This window comes from Saimiri boliviensis, chromosome 5 (genome assembly GCF_048565385.1).
Source record: "Saimiri boliviensis isolate mSaiBol1 chromosome 5, mSaiBol1.pri, whole genome shotgun sequence".
NCBI lineage: Eukaryota > Metazoa > Chordata > Mammalia > Primates > Cebidae > Saimiri > Saimiri boliviensis.
In genome coordinates this window covers 132,491,578-132,515,478 of record NC_133453.1, presented here as the reverse complement: position 1 = coordinate 132,515,478, position 23,901 = coordinate 132,491,578, and the positions used below count along the sequence as shown (strand labels likewise).

Genomic DNA, 23,901 nt, shown 5'->3' with positions numbered 1-23,901 from the left:
GCTTAAGTATTTTGGAGTTTGCCAGTTGTCAAAACTATCCCATGTCTTAGTGCAGTGTACCCAAGTACTCCTCCCACTGGGTTCTAACAGATTCATCTCCCTGATGGTCCAGAAAGAGAATCATGTTTCCTCTAACGATCCAGGCATTCAGATTTATCCGGTTCTCTTTACTCTGAGTTTTGGATTGATGAATGCTGTTCATCGTCTCCTTAATAATCCCATTGAGAGGAGAGGTGACTGACTTCAAGTCACAAGGACAATCATTGGAGAAGGAGGTCCTTGAAGGTGACTCTTCCCCCATCAAACATTCTTCTTCACCAGGCTGAGTGCTCCGGGAGGACAGGGACTATCTTTGTCATCCCTGTGTCAGCAGCATTCAGCCCATGGCCAGTTACGGAGCACGTACTTATTAAGAATTTATTGAATTTATGAAAGAATAAAGCTGGTCCCAGGATAGGCTTTGAGCATATCTTGGAAATAGCTACCCACCTACTCTCCTAGGGAGAGTCAGTCAGTCTCGCGCTCTGTCCTTTAACAAGAATTTATGTGCCAGACTCAGTTCTAAGTTAGGGAATGAACAAAACAGGCAATGTCGCTGACCCCAGTGGAGCTTAATTTTTATTCAGGGAGACAGATAAACAAACTAATTAAAAATAAATATTTAAAGTGATGCCAGTGGTGATAAATTCTAGAAAGACAAATACAGCACGGCAAGGGACTGGGCCGTGTTAGCCTGAGAGAGCCAGCCTTGCAGATACGTTGGGTGAGAGCTTGGCAGGCAGTGATAACGGCAGGTGCGAAGGTCCTGGGGTAGGAATCACCCGGCCAAGCAGGTGAACTGACAGACACCAAGGTCAGTGTGGCTGAAGAGGAGGAGGGGGTGCGGGAAGATGACGTCAGAGAGATGGCGGAGAACGGTGCAGATTATTTAGGGCTTTGACTCTGCTTTTCAGTGAGATGGAAGGCCACTGAAAGGTTTTGCTAAGAGGCGCATCTTAAGTTGATACTTCTTTAAAAGGATCTCTTAGATAGGTGGATTAAGTGGGGTGGATTTCTTTTTTCTTTCTTTTTTTTTTTTTAATGAGTCTATTGTTGTCAAACTACAACTGAAGGATTTTTCCCCTTGTTTCACAACCTTGTTACATCCCTCCTCCCCTTACTCCCTGAACAGGTAGGGTCCCCATTGTCCTCACAACCCTGGGAGGGTCCTGGGCCGTCTTCCCTTCAGAGGTTCCCTTCCCCTCTCTCTTCGCCCGCAGGAGGTTGGAGCAGAACTTTTTCAACTGCAGCTGTGATATCCGCTGGATGCAGCTCTGGCAGGAGCAGGGAGAGGCCAGGCTGAACAGCCAGAACCTCTACTGCATTAACGCTGACGGCTCCCAGCTTCCTCTCTTCCGCATGAACATCAGTCAGTGTGGTGAGTGCGTGGCCGCGCGGCCCAGCTGGCTCCAGGGAGGCATCACTCAGACACCAGAGATGGTGCCGGCTGTTACCTTGGGATGCCAGAGCCTTCCTTTCAAAGTGCCCTTCCAGCCTCGAACTCTGCGGTTGGGTGCAGGCCTCCTGACTCACCATTTCCCTTCCTGGTCATTGCTGTCCCTTTGTGCATCAGCCATAGGAAGACTGGTTTCAGGAATGCAGACAGGAGTTCAATGTGCTCCTCCTTACCGCATCAGGCTCCCTTTCTCTCTGTGAGGTACCTGTCAACCAAAACTGAAGGAGCGTATCTCAAAATGTGGTGTCTGGATTCCCTATGGCAGTGGCTTCTAAGGAGTTTCCAGAAAAGCAGATTTCTGGGCCCAACCGTAGACGTTGAGAATGTCTGGGGATGGGTTCCAGAAATCTGAATTTTAAGCAAGTTCCCCAACGGGAGTCTGAAACATTTAGATAACCAGAGCCCAAAGTGTGATGTTGCCATTGAGCTTAATGACCAGAAATGCATTCCTTGAGTACTGCCCCCCTCGCCCCCCACCCTCCGCCGCACTGTGGGAGATCTCTACTGCATGGGCTTCAGTTCTGAGTTCTGATGTCTGCTGGGGAGATGCCGTAAAGCATCTTGGATAAGCGGGTCTTCCAAGAGCTCAAGGAGGTTGCGTTAGAGTCGTTATTGGGCAAGGCAAGAGGTTCCACCGTCAACCCCACGGACAGAGCTTCCTTTGGGTTGTAAGTGTTTGCCTGTCTTTTCACCCACTTTGTCTGGCTCCCAGACCTTCCTGAGATCAGCGTGAGCCACGTCAACCTGACCGTACGAGAGGGTGACAGTGCTGTCATCACTTGCAATGGCTCTGGATCACCCCTTCCTGATGTGGACTGGATAGTTACTGGGCTGCAGTCCATCAACACTCACCAGGTAGGCGTCCTGGGCTTGAGCCCATCAGGAGGTTAAGGAGTGATCACACTGTCGTCTTGAACAAGAGGGAAAATGTGTGGTCTTGTTACTCTGGGAAGAAACACATAGGCTCGCGTTACGTGCAGCTGCAATATTTTCTACCCATTTTGCTCTTGCACATGCCACTCAACTTCTCTGTAACTTAGTTTTCTCTTCTGTAAAATGGGCATAGTACTGAACTGCTATTCACATAGGGTTAATAGGAGGATGACCTGAACTATTGCCTGTGAGGAGCCTGGCATTGGGTCGGTGTGCGTTCACACAAAGATCTCCTCCACTTCTGCTCAGCTTTCCTTTTGATTCCTAAAGGTATTTGTGGATTAGGTAGTGGAGCCATCCTTTTAGAGGCTGTGTGAGTGATTGTTATTTTTTATTGGGGTTTTCAGACCAATCTGAACTGGACCAATGTTCATGCCATCAACTTGACACTGGTGAATGTGACGAGCGAGGACAACGGCTTCACCCTGACGTGTATTGCAGAGAACGTGGTGGGCATGAGCAATGCCAGTGTCGCCCTCACGGTCTACTGTAAGTGCGTGTTACTGTGGGGGATGGCTGTGTGTGAGGGGAACTGGTACAGGAGGCTGGAGAGGGGTCAAGGTGTTGCCAGGGCTGAGCTAGAGCAGTGGGCTGGTCTACCAGTAGGGGCAGAAGGACTCCTGTAGGGAAGGACTGACAGGTAAGTCCTTGCAGTAAAAACCCCAGAAAGAGCACCCTTGTCCCTCAGAAGATGGTGTGGCTCCAACTCAACCACATCTGCAGGACACTTCTACGTTGGCCTATTCTGTCTTTTATTAAACCCCTAAGAGGTCTCAAGAGGGGGCCCTCCAGTTAAGGTGGATCTAGGAAGCTTGGATGAAGACATCTCTTCCCCTCTGCTGGGGTAGTGGTGGGACCTCTGCTTCCCTCAGCCTTTTCAGCGTGGGTGGGGAAGAACTGAGATCCCCACTTTGGTTGCTGGAAGGCTGCCGTGGGAGGCGGGAGACTCTGTGTCCTGGAATTCAGCTGGCTTCTTTCTTGACAGACCCCCCGCGTGTGGTGAGCCTGGAGGAGCCTGAGCTGCGCCTGGAGCACTGCATTGAGTTTGTGGTGCGCGGTAACCCGCCGCCGACACTGTACTGGCTGCACAACGGGCAGCCTCTGCGGGAGTCCAAGATCATCCATGTGGAATACTACCAGGAGGGTGAGATTTCCGAGGGCTGCCTGCTCTTCAACAAGCCCACCCACTACAACAATGGCAACTACACCCTCATTGCCAAAAACCCCCTGGGTACAGCCAACCAGACCATCAATGGCCACTTCCTCAAGGAGCCCTTTCCAGGTGAGGGCGGTGTAGCTGGCTGGGGGTATATGGATTCTTTCTACAAGCTTAGGAGGTGGGGCGTGGTAGCTGGAGAGGAGAAGCAGCAGCAGTGCTGATGCTTATCACGGGCAGCAAAACACACACTGGCACACGTGCAGCAAAACACACACTGGCACACGTGCAGCCACCGTCCGCATCGGGTGTGAACAAGGATAGTCTCCGTTTTCCAGTAGCTGTCATGGTAAAAACCAAGACCCCTTAGAATTAGCAGTTGTGCATGTTAGGGCATAGTGAGGGAAAGCAGAGAAAGCAGAGGCTGTAATGGTAGGGAATTCTCACCCAGCCCTTTAATTGTGGGGAGTCTCTGGGCCTGATAGTTTGCTTTCCTAAGCATCGATTTCCTCTTCTATGAAACGGTCATCATTATACGGCTCCTGTGACTTTTAAATGAGCCAAGGTATATAATGCATGTCACAGGGTTTGACGCCTGATAATGGTTCCATGACTTTCCATTGCAAAGGACTTGAGAGTGTGTCCAGTTTAACCCTACATTTAACAGATAAGTGACCTGGGCCTCATTCTACTTGCTGATCTGTGGCAAGACTTGACTTGGATCTAGGCCCCCAGGTCTGGGTCTTCATTCTTCTCTTTGTTCCATGCCGAGCTGCTAGAGGGCATACCTGATGCCCTCAGCTTAGGATGGTGCTAATGTCAAGTGGACTGGGAAAAATTAGTGAAATTACTGAAGAACTTTGCTTGATTTTGATTTTGGGAGGTGATGCTGTCAGAGAAATGTCTGGGGTAAGATGCTTTACGTATCTTCCTGAAGTTGGAGGAGGAAAAAAACACCGAAAGAGTTTAGTGAAAGTGATTGTAGCATCTTTTGGTGCATTCCACAACTGATACATTTTGTCCATGAAGCCATGTGTCTTTGCTGAGCTGGGTGCTTTGTTTTGGGAAGTGAGTAGGAGATCTTTGGTCTTCAATTCCTAGGAATGAGGAGTTCTAATGGGATACAGTGTATAAAGTGATACAACACAGGCACATGCAAGCTCACACACACACACACACACACACACACACACACACACACACACACAAGGGAAGAGGCAGCAGGAGCTAGCAGAATGCAGCATCTGTTTCTACGAAGCCAACCTCACGGTCTACAACAAATAACCAGAGTAGCAGCTCCAGGAGGCCCTATTTATTTCAGTGCAAGGGAACTCGAATCGGAGGCCCCAAGAGTGAAGTTGGATAAATGTGGCTGCATGTGAAGCTAAATTCTTGCCACTGAGGTCCTGGGACAATGGAGCCATCTTTTCAGAGAGGTTGAGAATGTGCAGATGTTTGAGGTCCTGGAAATCCCCTGTGGTCTGAAACTTCCAACCTCATCCCCAGTATGCTCAGTAAAAGTCCCCAGGACACTTCTGCTCCTGTGCCACATTGGGTGCTGTCACTCTCTCTCTCTCTCTTTTTAAATTGTACTTTAGGTTCTGGGGTACACGCGCAGATCCTGTAGGATTGTTGTGTAGGTACATATGTGGCAAGGTGGTGTGCTGCGTCCATCGCCCTGTCACCTATGCCGGACATTGGGCTGTCTTTCAGCAGGTAGACAAGTCCTGGCCTGCACTGTGGACATAGAGGCTTTTTGAGCAGAGATACTTTGCTCTTAAGGTGTACAAGGTCAGGCTAGGTCTTGTTGATATAAAAGACTGAACCTTTGCCTTGCCTGTGCCCTGATTAGAGAATAAATTGTTTTTTAAAGAGGAAAGTCTATATATTGGTGAGGGTAAGTCTCGATTGGTGAGGGAATGAAGCACTCTGAAACAGTGCTTCTGTTTCCAAAGGGAAGCTTCTGGAGGCTAGAGAAGGGGAGACCCTAGAATGTCCAGGAGGGAGGAGGAGCCAGTCTGGGCTCCTTCTGCCAGAGGATGTCCTGAGAGGTGCAGGGTAGTAGCAGCAGTTGGATGATGTGGTGGACACAGATTCCTGGTTCTCTCCCTTATCTCAGGAGGAAGCCGTTCTTTGCTTCCTCTCAGCCCTCGGAGGTATCTCAACATACCTCCTGTGCCCCCGCAAGATGCGGCAGCCCCTTCTGATAGTCTCTGGATACCCTTGTCACCCTAGTCAGTTATCAGTGCTCCTCAGTCAGGCCAGTGGTTCTTAAAAGTGTGGTCCATAGACCAGCTGCATCCACATTACCTGAGAATGTGTTAAAACTCAAGTTCTCAAGCTCCACTCACCTCTACTGAATCAGAGATTCTAGGGTAGGATCTAGCAGCTGTGTTTTAACAAGCCCCCCTGGTGAGTCTGGTACCCCCTCCTTTGCAATCTCCTACCGTGGAATTGGGTGGGAATCTGTCCCCAGGAGGAGGGAGGGAGGATTGAGTCACAGAGAAGCTCAAAGAGAAAGCAGTTCACCTGAGGTCATTTCCTCAGACCCATCTCCACCCTGCTAGGGCCACCCTGTGGGAAGGTTTGCTTGTTATGAGTCTTTAGATTAAAGGAACCAATGGGTGATGAAAAGGCAGTGACAGGGAAAAGATGGGCTAGTCACGCCAAGTGGCAAGATGCTTAAACGTTCAGGAGAGTCAGTTATCTGGGGGAGTAGGCAGAGATACATCATAACGTTCTAAACCAAACTCACCCCAGCTAAGCGTAGACGTAAAGCTGGTCTGCGTAGACGTAAAGCTGGTCTGTGTAGATGTAAAGCTGGTCTGTGTAGACGTAAAGCCGGTTTGTGATTCTTGTTCTTCCCTTTTAATGTGAGAGTGTGGAGGCCTCATGATCATGTGTGCTTCTCTTCTGCTTCCAGGCAGCTAAGCATGGAGGTTAACAGCAGACGCCCTGAAATGAGACAGACTTAGGTGAAGATCCCATCTGTGGCCCCTCCCAGATGGCCTTCCCATCTGGTGGCCTGGGCTGCTTTTATCATGGGGTTTAGTGCAAGGTCAGCACTAGATGAAGGACAGTCACTTCTCTGTGCCTCTATTTCTGTATCTGTGAAATGGATGAGAATGCCAAATGCTTTAGCAGTGTGTCTGGACAAAGAAAAGGCTTACTAGCTGTGGGCCACTGTTAAGATTCTTAGGATGTAGAGCTGAGATGAATTCAATAGTTCTAGAATCAGTAGTCACTCTCTGGTCAAGCTAGGAAGTTCCAACAGAATCTTAAGGTAGTCTAGGATAGTGGTGATTGGACCGCATTGCCAGGGCTCTAATTCTCACTCAATCACTTGTCAGTTCCGAGATGTCAGGCAAATTACTTCACCGTCCTGCTTTTCCCTTAAAGCCTAAGATTAGTTTACAGGAGGGCCCTTCCTGAAGAGTTTTGGTCTGGGACCGTAGGAGACACGTGCATTCTCTTCACCGCACGACTGTAGTTTATGTTCAGATTGTGCCGTGATGTGCTGGACAAGCAAGCACTCCTCCCAGCCTGCTGGTGGGGTCATAGGTGAGGACCAGTCCTGGGTACCATCCTCTTCCAGGCTGAATGCCTGAGGCCCTCCCAAGGTTCAGAGAGGAGCCATGATGTCTCCTTCCAAAGCATATGTGCTTTCTGGATGTGTAAATGCTTCCAGGCTCTGTCAAAGGCCTTAAACATTCGTAAGCTGATTTGGAGATTACAGGATTCATAGACTTGGCCAAAACATTTGGCTAACATAAGAATATTCTCTCATAAATGGGAGCCTTATGAGATGTATGCAAATCTATGTAAAATGTGGATCGATCTGGCACTTCTCTCCTCTCAGGCTCTGAAACCCAGGCTAGAGTTTCCATTTCCTCCATCCTCCCACTGCCCCAGTGAGGCATCTGGTCACCTGCCACTGTGAAGAGGATGTTGGAATGAAGGATATGCCCAGGAATGTGGAGAAAGCTTTGTGGCTCTCCTCCCAAACAATACGGAACAGATAAACAAGCAAACAAATTGCATTTATCATAACTAAGACTTTCTTTGAAGGACTCCCTCACAGAAAGTATCTGGTTCCCCATCAGGTGGTTAGAGAATATTTGCTGGTTCATACTTAACAGAGCTAAGACTGTGAGGGGCCACAATGAGTGAATGAGTGAATGAATGAATGAATACATTCTTACTTTTCATGGCATGGTGGGCTGAGTCAGGAGGCTGTGTAGTATGATATAGTCGTCCCAAAGGGAAAAGCTGTATCAACCTCTCCTGAGAACTGTTAGAAATGCAAAATCTTGATACGCACCCCAGGTCTACTGAATCAGAAACCCTAGGGTGAGGACTAGTACTCTGTGTTTCTTATTAATTTTTAAAGATTTAAAAGATTTAAAAGATTTTTTATTTTGAAATAGTTTGGAATTCGTATTTTTAAAAGTTACAAAACAGTACAAAGCACTTCCACCCTTTGTCCAGCTTCCCCAGATGTTAACGTCTTACCTAACAATGCACTGATCAAAACCAGGAGGTTAATGTGGGTCCATCACTATTATCTAGTGTACAGACGTGGATTACATTTTACCAGTTGCCTCATTGATGCTTTTTCCTTGTCTAGGATCCAATTCATCAGAACTACACACTGCACTGAGTTACTGTGTCATCCACTCTAAATCTGGGACAGTTCCCCAGTCTTAGTCTTTCATGATCTTGGACCTTTCTAAGAATACTAATGTTTTTGGAGACAGTCTTTCCATTCGGATTTTTCTGATTTTTTTTTTCCTAACGATTAAATTCTAGTTACGCATTTTTGGCAGGAACTCCACAGAAGTGATGCTCTGCCCTTTCAGTGCATTGTTTCAGGGGTGCGTGATGTCGATAGGTTTTGGTACTGAAGGTGTTAACTTTATCACTTGGTCAAGGTGGTGTCTGCCAGTTTTCTCTGCTGCAAACAGATGATTTTGCCCTTTGTCAGTCATCGGTATAATATTTTAAAACCACATAAATAGCTTGTTTCTCATCCTTCTTTCACACTCTAATTTTAACATTCATTGATGATTCTTGCCTGAAACAATTACTGCAGTATTTGTGAAATGATGATTTTTCTACTTCTGTCATTCCTTCTATGTTTAAAAATCAGAATTCTCCCATAAGAGCATTCCATTCTTCCACCTTTTATTTATTGACTTATTTATTTGTATCAGTATGGACTCATGGATATTTATTTTGTTCTATGGCTGATATTCATTTGTTAGGAATGTCACAGCAGTGAAATACCATAGATTGGGTGGCTTAAACAACAGAAATGTATTTCCTCACAACTCTGAGATCTGGAAGTCTGGAAGTCTGAGATCAAGGTGTTAGCAGGGATGGTTTCTTCTGAGGCCTGTCTCCTTGGATTGTAAATGGCAGTCTTTACATTGTAAATGGGTGGTCATGTGATTTTCCCTCTGTTCATGTGTGTTTACCTTGAAATTTTCTCTCATAAGGACATCAGTCATATTTGATTAGGACTTACCCTAATGACCTCATTTTAACTTTAATTCATCTTTAAAGACCTTTTCTCCAAATACAGTCACATTCTGAAATACTAGGGGTTACAGTTTCATATGTGGATTTTGGGAGGACAAAATCCCATCCGTAACAATCCAGGACTATCATCCTTTTGTTGCTTAAATGATCCTACATTTGGCCATTGAAATCCCCTGTACATTGGCTCCTATGTCCTGTCTCCAGGCCTCCATTAATCTCTGAGCGCTTTCTTACTTTCTAGTATTGCAAGCCATTCCAGGCACATCTTGTACTTTCCCTGGTTCAGTCCTGATATCATCCATTTATCCAAGGAATCCTCACCTTTTATTGGAGGTCGGTAGCAATTACCCTCTGGGTGCTTCTGTTATATGCTAAAGTTTGAGCATCTCTGGTAGAGCAGGCAAAGACTTGATTAGGATTTGAATCCAGCTCCAATTTCTTCTTAAATGAGTGGCATCCAATTAGTTACTTAATCTGTATAAGCCTGTTTCCTTATCTGTTAAGTGGGAATAATGTTACCACCTCTTAGAATGGTAATAAGGATTGAGTGATCTGTTAGATGAACCATTTAGCACTGTCCCTGGCTCATAATCAATGTGCGACAAGGATTAGCTTTCATTATTAGGTGAGCTATTTCTAGAGACCAAAGATCAAATAACACATTACCATCTGCAGGACGGGCAGATTCTAGAGGGATTCCCAAGAATTTCTCAGTGACCTACTAGAATCAACTCTGCATATTACTTTGAAGAATTTTATCTTAAGATCATACCTGGCATTTTCAAGGAATGTCTAGGGGAGTCCACCCTGTGGCCCCATTCCCAGCACTTTGGGTCCCTATGGAAGAGCTGTGAATGAAACCGAGGGTCTGGTTTAATTCCCCGTCTCATAACGGAACCGGTTTGGTTTCTTGTTCCTAGGTGGGCCACCTGCCTTGAAACCAGGAACTTTCTCTCTCATTCCTTCTCCATTCGGAGGATCACCCCCTAAAGTGGTAGCTTGGTGTGGGGAGAAGGGTGATGTGCCATAGATTTTAGTCTGTCAATTGCCATGGGAACAGGAAATCATGGTGAATGGGAGAGATTATAGCTATTAGGACCATGTAGTGTGTCTGTTCTGGTTTTTTATTAAATTTGTTAATTATCTCTTTGTCCTTTTTTTGCAGAGAGCACGGATAACTTTATCTTGTGTAAGTCTGCTTTACCTGTTGCTTTGAAACTGATTTATTCTGGTACTATCGGTAACTATTGAATTTAAATAGCCCTCTCTCCTATTCCACATCATCCCTGGCCCATGGCAGCTGAAGGGATCTCAGTGTACTGTGTGAAAGGAACTGAAAAGTAGCAATGCTTTTTGGGCAGGTCCAAGCCCACTTTTCTTGGGTAATCTCTCTGTGGTTCACTTGCCCCCAGGGAGTTTCCTAAGGTCTCCCGATGCTGCGGATCTCTACCTGGGTAGACAGGGGCTTTGTGAGGATGGACATGGGGTTTCATGTGCCTCAATAGACCCTGTTGATCATCTTAGTTGTTCTTGGAGAGAGAATATGGAACCTATAAACCTGCTAGTGTTTCTCACCTGCTTCAAGAACCTGAGCATTTGGCCAGGACTCACCCCATGAGAGCTTGATTTACAAGGTTTCCTGATAGGCGAATGTGTCCTCAAGTGGAATTATTGAGGCTCAGTTTATAAGTGATTTGGGGCTAGGGCTAGACAATCCTAAAAGAATTTGGGGTTTTGTTTATGGACTGTGGGGAACCTATTTATTCCTTTTTCTTTTTTTCGCCATGGAAGGTGGAAATACAGCAGCAACTGCTGCCATTTCTGCTCCGTGTCTGGCCTGAGATAGTAGATGCTGTTTAGAAACACCCTTGGCTTTTTGGCACTGATGTCAGTATCATCTGTGATTCCTCTAGTTGTCCTCGGTCTTAGAGGACTTGTAATCTTGCAGAATGTTCCTTCAGAGAATTCTGAATGGGGGCCATTTCTTGTCAAGGAGGTGAATTCTAGATGGTGGAGTGCGGGGAAAATTGATACTTGGCTTCCCATCCTTGGCTTGCCGGGTAAAGGTGGTATTTCCCGGTCAGATGTTTCTGTTTTTTAACTTGAGCTGCCATTGTGTTCTGAAATCAGTGTTAGGGGAATGGATAGTGGGCTGTTTGATGGATCCCCAGGCCTCCCGACTCTCACTGAGGGGTAAAGAAGGAAAGAGGGAGGGCACAGAAGAGGGAGGGTGAGGAAAAGGAATGCCTGTGGCAAAGAATAGCAGAATGTCAGCAACAGCTGCTACCACCAGTAACATTTGCCTAATCCAGACCCTGGCCAGGTTCCCAATCCATGCTGCTTTTTTCTATTCTATAGCTCATGGCCCAAGTCGCGCAGGTTATATTATTTTCTCTGGGGTGGGCGTAGGGAACGGGAGTGAATGTCCTTTATTCCTCTGGAGCCTGTCCTTGAACTGTAACCCCAGCCAGATGGTCAGATAAGAATCTGGTCTCTGGGGGGTCCTGCAAAACCTGGGGAAGGCAGACTGCAAGAGCCTGGCTTCCAGAGGATGTTCTCCATGAGGAAATATCAAAGGAGCTTGGGAGTTGGGCAGAGACTGTGGCTGAGCCTCCCCGGGCAGGAAGCTAACCTTCCTCCTCCTTTTTGTGTTTGGTTTTCAGTTGACGAAGTGAGTCCCACACCTCCTATCACTGTGACCCACAAACCAGAAGAAGACACTTTTGGGGTGAGTCACTTCTTGATCAAGAGGCATGCATTGACTGGCATAGTCATTTTCAGACTTCATTTGTGTTGCTGACTTTTCCAAATACCATCTTGAAACTTTGAAAAAAAAAAAGTGATGAAATTGAACTGCCTTCAAGCAGTTTAAACCTTCCTTATTTGCTGGTGATAGTTCATTGTTGGAGGAAGTCTTTAGGGTTCAGAAAATCCCCAGTCTATTAGGAGCAGAGCTGGGCCTGATTTGCAGGGGCTGCTAACTGTACAAGCCTTCTACAAAAGGCCAAGTTCCTCAGGGCATCTCCTTGGGTGGGGTTTTCAAGTGCCCACTCCTATGATTTCAGAGCCTCAGATTCTTCTGGAGAGGAGAAAGGATTTTTTTTTAAGAGTCTAGATCCTTTAGACTTTCCTGGATAAGAATATTATATAAGGCGTTTTAACATGAAGATGCAGAATTCACTTGCTAATTAAAACAAAATTAGAAGCCTCTCTAGGCTTGTTTTTGCATCTGTTAGAATGGCCCCAGGTGAGAAGGGGCTCAGCACATTGAATTATGGAACTTTCTCTAATCAAACTGAGTAATTGATATATTTTGAAATGTTCTTATGGTCTCACAAATTTCTTCTTCTAAAGTCCTTACTCAGTATTGCAGTTCTGAGAAAGGTACACTTTCTATGGCAGTAGGACTGGTTCTCATCTGGGCACACACATTATTTTCAAAGCACTTGGGTTTTCCACGGCTGTCGCTGACTGTCTGTTTCTGGTTCCTCGTAGGTATCCATAGCAGTTGGACTCGCTGCTTTTGCCTGCGTCCTGTTGGTGGTTCTCTTCATTATGATCAACAAGTATGGTCGACGGTCCAAGTTTGGAATGAAGGGTAAGGTGGGAGTTTCATTTTCAAGGGTGTCACAGGGAAACATGACTGCTTTTGGTCAAAAGGTACTGTTGGGATCTGTGATTGCTCTCTGAGAGGGCCTCTGGTCGTGGGGCCTAAGTGGTACTGCTGGAAACTCCTGTTAGCTCCTTGTTCTTGTTAATTAGGGATTGAAGGCGGTGTCGGGATCTGTGGCAACCAAACCATGGATCCACACGGTTTTGCTTTGACTGCTGGTACACGTTGCTTAGATGGGCTTATGCAATGAAGATAATTTGGAAAGGAAGCTGGACTTCAGGGCAAATGAAAAGGAACTTTGGTTTATTTTTATTATTGGTGGGCAAAGGGACTCCTAGTCTGAGGACACGGTTTTCCTCTTGTTTTTGAAGCTGTGTTGGGAAGGCGTAAGCGCAGCAAGACGTAGGGTGGGAGACTCTGGCGTTGAAAAGCTGCCCATGCAACGGGATCTCAGCACGTAGCTCGACACTGAGTCCCAGAGTAGATGCCAAGAGCAACACGATTGCTAAATCTGCTGGCTGGCTTCCATGACATACAGTGCTCCACTCCACTGCGGCAGGGTGGGGTTGTGGGATGTGGCTCTTTGCCAAGGCTCGGTTAAAGGGACTGGCATGAGAGGGGTTAAATGGTGAATTAGCATCCACCTGCCTGGTCTCAGAGACGAATGTGACCAAATGGCTCGAGGGAAGCTGGATGCCAGCTCCAAAACAAACCTGAATTTCAAGATACACTCCCAGCTGGGGTTTCCATGTATGGTGATGTTGGGTAGGGGTGGGTAGGGAGGGACAAGAGAAGGTTTGACAGGCTATCAGGTTGCTGAGCTAGGACTCAGGTTGGTGTTATCTGGTGAGAATATGGGATGTGTAGAGAGATGAATTTCTGTGGGTTTTATGGATGAGTTTGTGTCTGTGGTGGGGGACCGTGGGGCTCAGGGACTGAAGAAGAGTGCATGAGTGGCTTTCACAGGGACAGTGATCCCCTGAGTTGTATGTGAATATTGGAGTGTTTGAGCATGGAACTGAGCTAGTCCATAGCTTTTACTATCTTCTTGGAAGTCTCTGTGACCCTTGAAAATTCAGAACACTGATATATAGGGAGATACCCAGAGAGGATTAGAAGGGTAGAAAACCCTGTAGTCCCAGGTACTCAGGAGGCTGAGGTGGGAAGACTGACTGTGCAGAGGAGGTCAAGGCAGCAGTGAGCTGTGATCGCATCACTGCACTTCAGCCTAGGCAACAAAGTGAGACCCTGTCTCAAAAACAAACAACAAACAAAAAACGGGGACAGAGTACCCTGTTTCCAGAGGGTTTCTGCCTTTGCACTGCACTGTTTGCTTTTGATGAGCCTGATCAAGTCACAGCGAAGCAAGCTAGTTTTTCTTAAGTCATCTGAGATATTTTGACCAAGAGAAAGACATAGGCAGGCAAATGATAAAGACAGGATAGAAGTTTGACTGGAAGCCAGGTGACTTCGACAAAATCAGACCACTCTTAGGCACCTAGATTGGAGATATCTTATCTGTGAACACTCACGACGTGCCAAATAGGGTTTTCTAGGTCTAGAAGATGAGGCGACCCCTGAGTGAGCTCACAGCATTCAATCTTTGGATAATCCTTAGGCTCCTGGTTTTGCAGACTGGCGCTATTGCCTATACAAAGTTTTCCTACCATGCAGGGAGCTTTCCTAGCTCTTCCTCCTTCCACCTGAGAAAACATCAGGGCCTTGACCAAAGGAAAGAATGGGGCATTATTGCTCTTCCCCTGAGGAGGCGCACCACCAGCTGAGACACTGCGACATGCTTGGCAGTGCTGTGAGAGCAGATTTTTCCTATTAATTGTCATCCGGTTTCTGGAACAGCATGTCCCCATGTCGGATGGATTAGGCAGCACCCAGGGTAGTGCCTGCCCTCAGCTGTCCTCAGAGCTTCTCCCAGCCCCTGCTTCCCTCTCCCAGGCTGAGCCTCCTTTCTTGGCCCTGGTTGGGCCAGGAGAACATGTCCACATAGGTGGAAGTGAAATATCCTCTATTGTAAAGTCAGGTAACTTAAAGAAGGTCGACTGGAGTTATAGGCAAGATGAGATGGTGTATCTAAGACTCGCCTTGTTTAGAATTAAGCCTGAATCTCTTTGATCTTCATGAAGTCAGATTATGTTTAGGTCTCACTTTAGGATAAATAAGTGCAAACCAAAAATAAAATTCTAAGCCCCCCAATCATCTGAATACATCTCTCTTCTCAACAAGGGCATCCCAAAGTTAACCTGAAAAACTAGTTCAGGCTGTGATGGGGAGGAGGGAGCCACACATGCCTTATTATACTCTCCTTCCTTTTGGAATTTTGGTGGAAGAGACTCTTGAAGTCTGATGAGAAACATTTGCAATCTATTCTCTCTGAAGCCCGCTACCTGGAGGCTGGATCTGCATCATAAAACCTTGGTGTCCATAACCTCTTATGGAACCTTCCTATTGAAAATAACTTTCAACCAACTGCCAATTAGAAAATCTTTGAATATGCCTATGACTTGGAAGCCCCTGCTTCCAGTTGTCCTGCCTTTCTGGTCTGAACGAATGTACATCTTACATGTACTGATTGACGCCTTACGTCTCCTTAAACTGTATAAAATCAAGTTGTGGCCCAGCCACCTTGGGCACATGTCCTCAGGATCTCCTGAGGGCTCTGTCACAGGCCACTGGTCACTCATATTTGGCTCAGAATAAATCTCTTCAAATATTTTACCGAGTTGGACTCTTTTCTTTGACACAAACAAATGCCTCAAGCTGCCTTTGATATATTATTGCCAGCGTGCATCACAGTCTTGGATAGAGAGTGACGGCATGGGTACCAGAATTTCCCCACCTTTGACTTAGGGAAACCCTCGTCTCACCTCCACCCCAGTTTCAGTTTTGAATTTTCAAATCTGGGTGAGAATCTACAATGCCAGTTAATTGCCTACTGACTTCAGCAAAGTTACTTACCTTCTCGGTGCCTCTGTTTCCTCAACATCAGAATGGTAATAATACTTACTACCTCCCTCCCTGGGTTGCTGTGAGTGTCGAGATCTGTGTGTAACTGGCATATAAAAAGGCTCCACGGGAACCATTTCTCCCTTCTTTTCTTTATATATGAACCTTCGTACGCGCCTTTTATTGCCTTCCAGGAAGGGCTGCCCATCCAAGACCCAGTCATGCCCTCTTTTGTCCTACACAACATTTAGTAAAATGCCTTTATTATGCTCTAGTCCCAGTACAGTGTCATTTCTTTGCTGATAGACCATCTGTCTGTCCTACTTGACCAGGAGCGACCTATGGCAGAAACCACAGATCACTCAGCCCACTATGCCTGAAACATCACAGCATTTGACGATTGCTTGTTTTTTTTTTTTTTTTTTTTTTGGTTTGTTTGTTTTTGTTTTTTGTTTTTTGTTTTGTATTTTTTAAGTAGAGACGGGGGTTTCACCATGTTGACCAGGATGGTCTTGATCTTTTGACCTCGTGATCCACCCGCCTCGGCCTCCCAAGGTGCTGGGATTACAGGCTTGAGCCACCGCGCCCGGCTACGATTGCTTGTTGAACTTAGAAATGAATGACTTTAATTTTAATAATAAAAAAGCACCACTTATAAATCAGCAGTGGGCTAGTTAGAGCTAATTGGGAAATCTGAGATGTCTGGGTAGTGGGAATTAGAGTGATGATGATGAGGAAAACTCATAAACAATTCCCCGTCCACATCTGAGGGCCAGGTGTGTTGATAAGGAGGGCCTACTAATAGCTTTAATTCCTTCTGAGAAATAAAAAAATATAAAAAAGACAATATAACAAACACCCATATTCCCTCTGCCTAGAATCAACGACTTACTGTTTGGTCTTATATTTACATCTAATGCTTTACTTTTGTCAGATATAACATATGACTGATAAAACTAAAACCCTTTAGTCCCATTCCCATTCCTGACTCCACAGGCAGCCACTAGCCTGAGTTCAGCATCCTCCAGTTCACTTGTTGAAGCGTCTTTCCCTGTATCTCTGTCTCTGTCTCTGTTGGCTGTCTCTCCCCTCATGGCTGTCTCCCAGATAAACTCACACCTCCCAGACTGCCAAATTAGCAACCACTTCTGCTGCATGAAAGATGAGTGGCCAAGGCTGGTAACCAGTTCATTTTTATCCTTCTACCTATATGTATATGTACACATATATGCATTTGTCTCTATATATCCATATGTAGACATACACACATGCATATCTATGAATACACTTTAAAAATGCATTACTTTGTGTTTTAATTTAAGTATATTAACTTATACTCTGAGTGATTTGCATCTTGCTTTATTTCCTTGTCATATGTTAGAGATCTGTCTCTGTTGGTTAGGTGTAGGAATTCCAATGGATGCCCATTTTATGGGAGATGAATATATTAACCAGATCTCATAGAAACAAACTGAAGATGCTTTGTCTCAGATCCCTCCTTCCTTTTACCAACTGCTATGTTGTTGATTAAAATTTTGGCTTGGGGAGGGGGTCACCTTAGGACACAAGCTCATCTTCTCTTGGAATCACAAAGGTTTAATATGGTGCAAAGTGTACACCGGGGCTTTCTTTTCGCTGTTGATGAAGTCTAATGCCTTAGAGTGGCAGGGGTGATTTGTGATGTATTTGGTGTGTCCTGGGCACTGCCCTAGCAGCCTGCTCTTCTGCTGGAGCAGGGCTCTGTAGGTGCCTGCTGTGCTAGGCATTAATTAACTCTTTGATTTTCAGATCATGGGTCCAGGTGATTGGGAGGTGGGTACTTGTGGGGCTAGGGTAAGGGCTATTTACTGCAGCTACAGAAATATATAAAAATATTTCAGCATTTTAACAACTAACTAGAGTGCACCCTTGCATCCTGGGCCTGTAAGTGAGATGGTTCAGAATTTGGGCCAAATTCATTCTCATAAACTACTGGTAAATTAGGCATCGGACGACTGTGACAATGATCTGGCTGGGCTCTCCTGTATCTGCATTTCCAGGCGAAGAAACTGAGTGAGTTTTAGCTCCACCCACTTTCCATAGCAACACTAACGCCCAAACTCCTTTGTCTTGGCCACCCCACTGTCCACATCCATAGTGCACCATCATCATTTCACGTGGTCATTTGAACAGTAACCAGCCAATTGGTGTTAGCGTGTCTGAACAATAATAAAAATACCCTGTAGTTTTCATATAAGGTGAGTGTTATAATTATTTAATAGAAAAAGAAGCAGGTGTATGGATCTTTTGCAGCCTGTAAAAAGAATGTGCATTATTTGGCCTCTTCCTCTTGACCACCTCGTAAGTATCTTTAAATACTTCTAGATCAGAGATACTGTGAGAGTTTCTTCATACTTCTTGGCTTCCTCTTATTCCCATGGAGAAAACAGAACGATGGTTTATCAGAGCTGAAACAGACCTTCGGCTTATTAGGCTATTAATGTGCCCATTGTACAGCTAAGGAAACTGAGACCCAGAGAGATGCAGTGAGGTGCTGGAGCACACAGCTAGTGAGAGCCTCCTGGCCCTGCTTTTCCACATACTTGGCTTGTGCAGAGGACCTGGGAGGGTCAGGGAAGTGAAGTTACTGGGTTAGGAAGACGTCAGCTCCATCCCTCCAAGGCTCTGTTTACTTAGCTCTCAATGCCATCCCATTTAAATGGAGCTTTCAAAAATTCTCTTATTAATCCATTTTCTCCAACATGGGGCACTCCTAGCCTTGGGGAAAGATAGGTGCTGTTGGAGGAGTAGGCTCCAAGAACTTTATTTCTTTTCAGACATGCCAGAGACACAGGGCGTGGCAGGGTGGTGGAGCTGGAAGGCCGGGAAGGAAGAGCATCAAGAACTGCTGCTTGGGCTTCCGGCGATGCCTCCAGTGGCTCGTCGGCAGTGGCTGGCCTTTCTTCCTAATGGCTGGGTGTGTGCTGGAGCCTCTGATGGGCCTGGGCACTTGCAGGACTGTTCCATTGTCAATTAGCGTTAGTTAATAGGTACTTAAAGTAGAGTGGTTGCCTATTTGATTATGATTGGGGGCTATTAACATTTTTTTTTCCATAAACAGATGGTAACTGTCCTCTGAGTGGATTGTAGAATCCTGCCAGAGTCTTGATTTGGAGGGACCAGCTCCTGCCAAAAGATCTCAGGGACTGCTGCCGCGTTGAATGATCTTGTTATCCTTCTGGGTTTCACCCCTTGGTTAAGGGAGTGATTAGACTTGGGAAGGAGTCATTTCTGCTTTCTCTCCTAACCTTGGGGCGTTGCACTGAGAAGAGTTTCTTCCAGGTGGATGGAGGTAGAGGTGGGGAGGGATCTTGGACACGTGCGGTTTGATGATGTAGGTTGGCATTTCTTTCTCAGCTGGGACAGAGTGTCCTTATGTCTCTAGCCATAAAAGCTAGGAATCAAAGCAAATTCAATGTGTCCAGAGCAGGGGAATTGGTACCAGAAGCGTGATGTGCGATAGGAGACATCTGAGGTGATGGAAAGGGGGCTTGGACCATGGATGAAAGCACTATTGGCATCGTTGAGTAAAATAGTTTCTTTCTCCTGCACGATATACCTTTTTGATCACTATTTAACAAGGATTTGGAAACCAAGAACAGTGCAAGGCAGAATTGAAACCAGGTAAAGGAATTGTGTTTCCTGGCTTCCCAAGATAGGTCCATTCTTCCTCCTTGTTTTCTTTCTTCTTGACTTCTTTTTCTACTTCCTCCTCTGAATTGACATGTGCAGGGGAGGAAGGCACCTGTGGCCCTTGTCATGATCCTGTACTTGTGACTCCTGGTGTAAGATGACTCTTTGAACACAATGTTGAGAGCGGTTTCTGGCTTCTTTCCTGTGTTGTGATCCACATATTCGCATAGCAAATGCTTGCATGCCGTCTCTTTTCTGACGTTTGACAGAGCTTCCAACCACCCTCCTCCCTCAAATACTCCTAGTATTTGATCACTTCTAATTTAAAGAGGTTAAGTTTGTAGCAGATTCACAGGCAGGATGAAACTTACAGAAGCCAGGGGTCTTCTGCTTCTCCTCCTTTGGCTTGGACTTCATGGACAGACTCTGATTCAAACAAAGCCCCACCCACTTGATGACTGAGTTCTAGAGTGTGACGCTTGGAGCTTTGAGAAGGCTGGAAAGCCACATGTGTTTTTCTGGCGTGCTTTCGCTGCCCTGTCCTTTGTGGGAGTTTTTCAGGTGTGCAGTGAATCATCACAGAATTCCCTACACGGTCACTATTGGTCGTGTGAAGGCTGAACTGCCCCGATTCTCCTGTACTCATTCCTTGCTCTGAAGGCTCCAGGGAACCACCTGTTCCCTTGCATCTACTCTCCCACTGGAAGGGAATTCCCTTGAAATAGAGCCTGATGCAAAATATTTTTTTCTCCATGGCTACCTGCTAGCTGGCTCTTCTTGTCAGGCCTGTGTATCCTGTTCAGCAGCGCCAAGGATGACCACTATGCTTGGCTCTACAGCCAAAGCGATGGCGTCTCAGATTCGTGTAGTTTTGGCAGCAGAACACCGTGCTTACTAACTTGCGTTGTTGCAACTGGCTCTGACCCTTGATACCCGCCTTGATACCTTACTCACTTTAGAAGTTCTTCCCCTTTTGTCCCCCTGCCACTCATGTGACAGGTTAGAGTCACCTGCCTTATGCCCTACTGTGGGTGTCACCCAGCTTTCCCAAAAGTGCTGGCTGTCACAGTAATTTCACACCCTAGAAAACTGTAACAGTCAATGGGTTAGTAAATGAGGTTTTTAAAAGCTAGGAATAAAAGCAAATTCAAACTAATTTCTGGCTCTTTAAAAGTCACGAACTTTAGTATTTTATTTTTCACCAAGAATCATGGTGACATACTTACTCACCACGCCAGTTACCCTGCACTATCATGGTACAGGATGGAAAACCAGGAGGGGCTGGGGCTGCCAGCCTTGACTTCCCCACATCCTTCTTTACTCTGAATGTTTTTCACCCCCTGCAAAGTCAGGTTGTAGAAATTGCTCCAACAGACCCGCTCCTCTCTTCTCATGGCACATTATTTCTCTCTCTGAATATCCTTCTCTGGGTCTTGGGAGCTTTCGCTTCCACAGAAGAGGCATGATGGTAGACTTTGGCTAATGAGAGCCGTCATGTGGGGGCAGTACTCACGACCCATGGTTTCGCAGCTCATTCTCCTGTGAACTCTGCAAAGGGCGTTAGGATGGCCAAAGAGCAGCCTTGGAATCCCAAGACAGCCAAACAGAGAGATCAAAACAACTGCTAACCAGAAAACACGTTTTTGGACTGGGGGAGACAAACCACAAGCTGATAACAGCAGCCACATAGCTAATGGCTGCAAATCCCCAGCCCCGGCTCCTCGTCACCTCCTGTCCTTTGTGCTGTGGTTCCTCACAGAGGATGAGGTGTGCAGAGGAGGGCAGAGGACTGCCCTGCAGGGGCAGGCACAGCATCCTTCGGCCAGCTGTGCTTCCAGCAAACAGGTGTGTCTGCCACCTGTCCCAGGCCCAGAACTGCCAGGGAAGGAGGCAGAAGCCTGAGGTTGGTCTCTCTCTGGCCTTTGCACTCAGAAGGGTTAATAACACTTCCTGTCTCTCTTCCTCACTACCCCAGCATACTTAGAGGACAGGGACCAACCAAGTTGCTTTGGTGCCTGTCTCTTTATTCTTTTCTCTTGTATCAACTCTGTTACCACAAGCCAGAGGCGAACGTGCTGCTGACTTCTTCCCCAGAGGGATCAGCTATCTGATTTGCGTGGCCCAGTGAAAAATGCTCAAAAAAGATTAGAATTTCCAGACAGCTACAGCACAGCATTAAACCCCAAGCTCAAGGTTCTTTTGAGCATGGAGCCAGGTCACTGGTCCACGAAGCCAGCTCTGCTTCCTGAATACAAAATCCATCATGGCTTCAGCTCCTAGCTCCTTTGTCTATCCTGAATGGTGATGAAACAGCTATTTCTGTACTTCCTTTTAGAGAGAAGCTGGGATTTTTAAAGACAAGAATATCAGTTGGTTTTTTACTTCTAATTATTGTAGGGGAAGAGAATGATAGGCATCAAACATTTGTTGAGAACCTACTGTGTGCCCGACATCTAATATATCTTTAAATATAGAGTCTTCACAGGTGGCTATTATTCCTACTTTAAAGATGAGAAGCTGCTGAAAATGCTTAAATTGCTCAAGGTGTCATGTACCTGGTATCAAACCTAGGTTTTAAATGAGTTTACTCTACATTGGAGGTTCTCAATCTTAGCTGCACTCTAAACACTTGGTAAGATTATATAATTTTCCCAAACCTAGACCGCAATCCAGGTCACTTAAATCAGGCCTGGGTATTCTTTTTTAATTCCTCTAATGACTTCTATGTGCAGCTAAGGTTGAGGAACAATGATCTCAATCCAATGGACATAGCATATTTCACTGGTTCTTCAGGTGGTTTATGTAGTCTGCAGACCAGCTCATCTGATAATGCTGGGAGCTCGTTAAATGTGCAGTTGCCTGGGGTTCACCCCATACCCACGAAACAGACTTGGGGTGCTGTGAGGGACAAGCAATTTCTCTGGGTGATCCTGAATGATGGCTGGGGTTTAGCAACCACCACCCTCTACCTGTAGAGACACCGTGGCTGATAACATGAACAGTACGTCTCAAACTTTAACCTGCAAGTGAATATTGGAAGATTCTGGGGATCTGGTTAAAAACGTGGGTTCTGGTTCAACAGGTCTGGGGAAGGCCGAGAGTCGGCATTTATTACAGGGTTCCAGACAACGCTGCTCTATGGGGCATGCTTTAAGTAACAAGGGGTTAAGTTACTGGCAAACACTTCAGGCCTATGGCCTGGGACCTTAGATCGCTTCTCTGCTTTTTGTTTTTTCCTGAATGCCAGTTGTGAAATGAACCTGCTTCAAAGGTCTGTGGGCTGGGATTTTGTGACTCTAAGAATACAAACTATAACCACTACTTTTTTTTTTTTCTTTTCTTTTCTTTTCTTTTCTTTTCTTATTTTTAGTAGAGATGGGGGTTTCACCATGTTGGTCAGGCTGGTCTCGAACTCCTAACCTCAGGTGATCCACCCATCTTGGCCTCCCAAAGTGCTGGGATTACAGGTATGAGCCACCGTGCCGGGCCTCTATAACCACTACTTCTAAGGCGTTTCAGTTCTATCCTCTTTGGGCCTGTCTTCTCTCCTAAAACTGTTTCTGTAGTGGCTTCCTTGGTACAAAACCAAACTGCCGCCTCTTTCCACACCAGGGGACTTGTAAGGTTCTGCAGCCTCAGTTGATTTCAGTAATAACTGTCAGGTCAATCAGCACTGATGTCCCCACTGAAGGAGTCGGGGCAGAAACCCAGAGAGGCTAGGAGGCAGTGGGCAGCGGCATTCCCAGCTCAGACTCCTTTAGCTGTGGAAGCTGCCATTCCTCTCTTTCTCTAGAAACTTCTTTACCATCTTTGCTGTCCCTCCCACCCCTGATGTGGAAGGAAATGTTGGGGGTATAGAAGACTGGAAAAGCTTGTGCTGGCAGGCCCCAGAATGGCTCAGAGTGGGTCTGTCGGCAGGCGGAGGAAGCCCCGTGGGTTAAGTTGGTGGGCTGCCCGGGCTGTCCGCCGGCCTCAGAGACGCTGCCCTGGGTGGTGGCTGGGATCCCATTCTTCCCAGTCTTGCTGCTCTGGCAGTTGGTATTCACACTGGAAGCCTGCCCTGCCTTCCATTTTACAGTGGAATAAGAGTTGCGTATTTGGCAGAAGACCAGAGCAGTTTAGTCCTGGAAATGCCCAGCCTCTCTACCTGACAGGCATCTTGAATTCAAAGGCGCCTCTGTGCTGCTGCAGCAGCCCTGCGAACCTGTTCCCAGGCAGGGGCAGAAGAATGCCAGCGTCTGTCTATCTGCCGGCAGGCCTTGACATGAAGCCCCAAGGAGGGCGTCGGGTAGTTCCAGGAACTGCCTGTCAAAAGTGCATCCTTCCAAATAGATGGGGTTCAGTGGGTTGGCCTTGGACCAGTCAAAGGGGGTGCAGGGGGTGTTCTGTTGTTGGCCTGGGTCTTAGGGAAAGCAGGCCGGATTTGAGCACTGTTATGAGCCATTATGTGTGAAAATGGCTCCCACAGCACTAGCCCCCTGCTTCGTAGCTGCTTTGCAGGGGGCATGCCAGCACGATGGGGCCGTGCGT

General features: G+C 46.4%; 1 protein-coding gene across 10 annotated transcripts in view; it reads left to right on the top strand.

Moving 5' to 3' along the window:
- The window catches only part of NTRK3 (neurotrophic receptor tyrosine kinase 3), a 381,018-nt gene that overhangs the window by 118,676 nt on the left and 238,441 nt on the right, over positions 1-23,901 (top strand). For 7 of the 10 annotated variants that reach the window (XM_074398624.1, XM_074398623.1, XM_074398626.1 and 4 more), the window contains 7 exon segments: positions 1,260-1,417; positions 2,208-2,350; positions 2,776-2,917; positions 3,414-3,710; positions 10,291-10,314; positions 11,789-11,853; positions 12,621-12,723. In XM_074398624.1, coding sequence (XP_074254725.1) covers positions 1,260-1,417; positions 2,208-2,350; positions 2,776-2,917; positions 3,414-3,710; positions 10,291-10,314; positions 11,789-11,853; positions 12,621-12,723 — 932 coding nt within the window. 10 annotated transcript variants of the gene reach the window in all.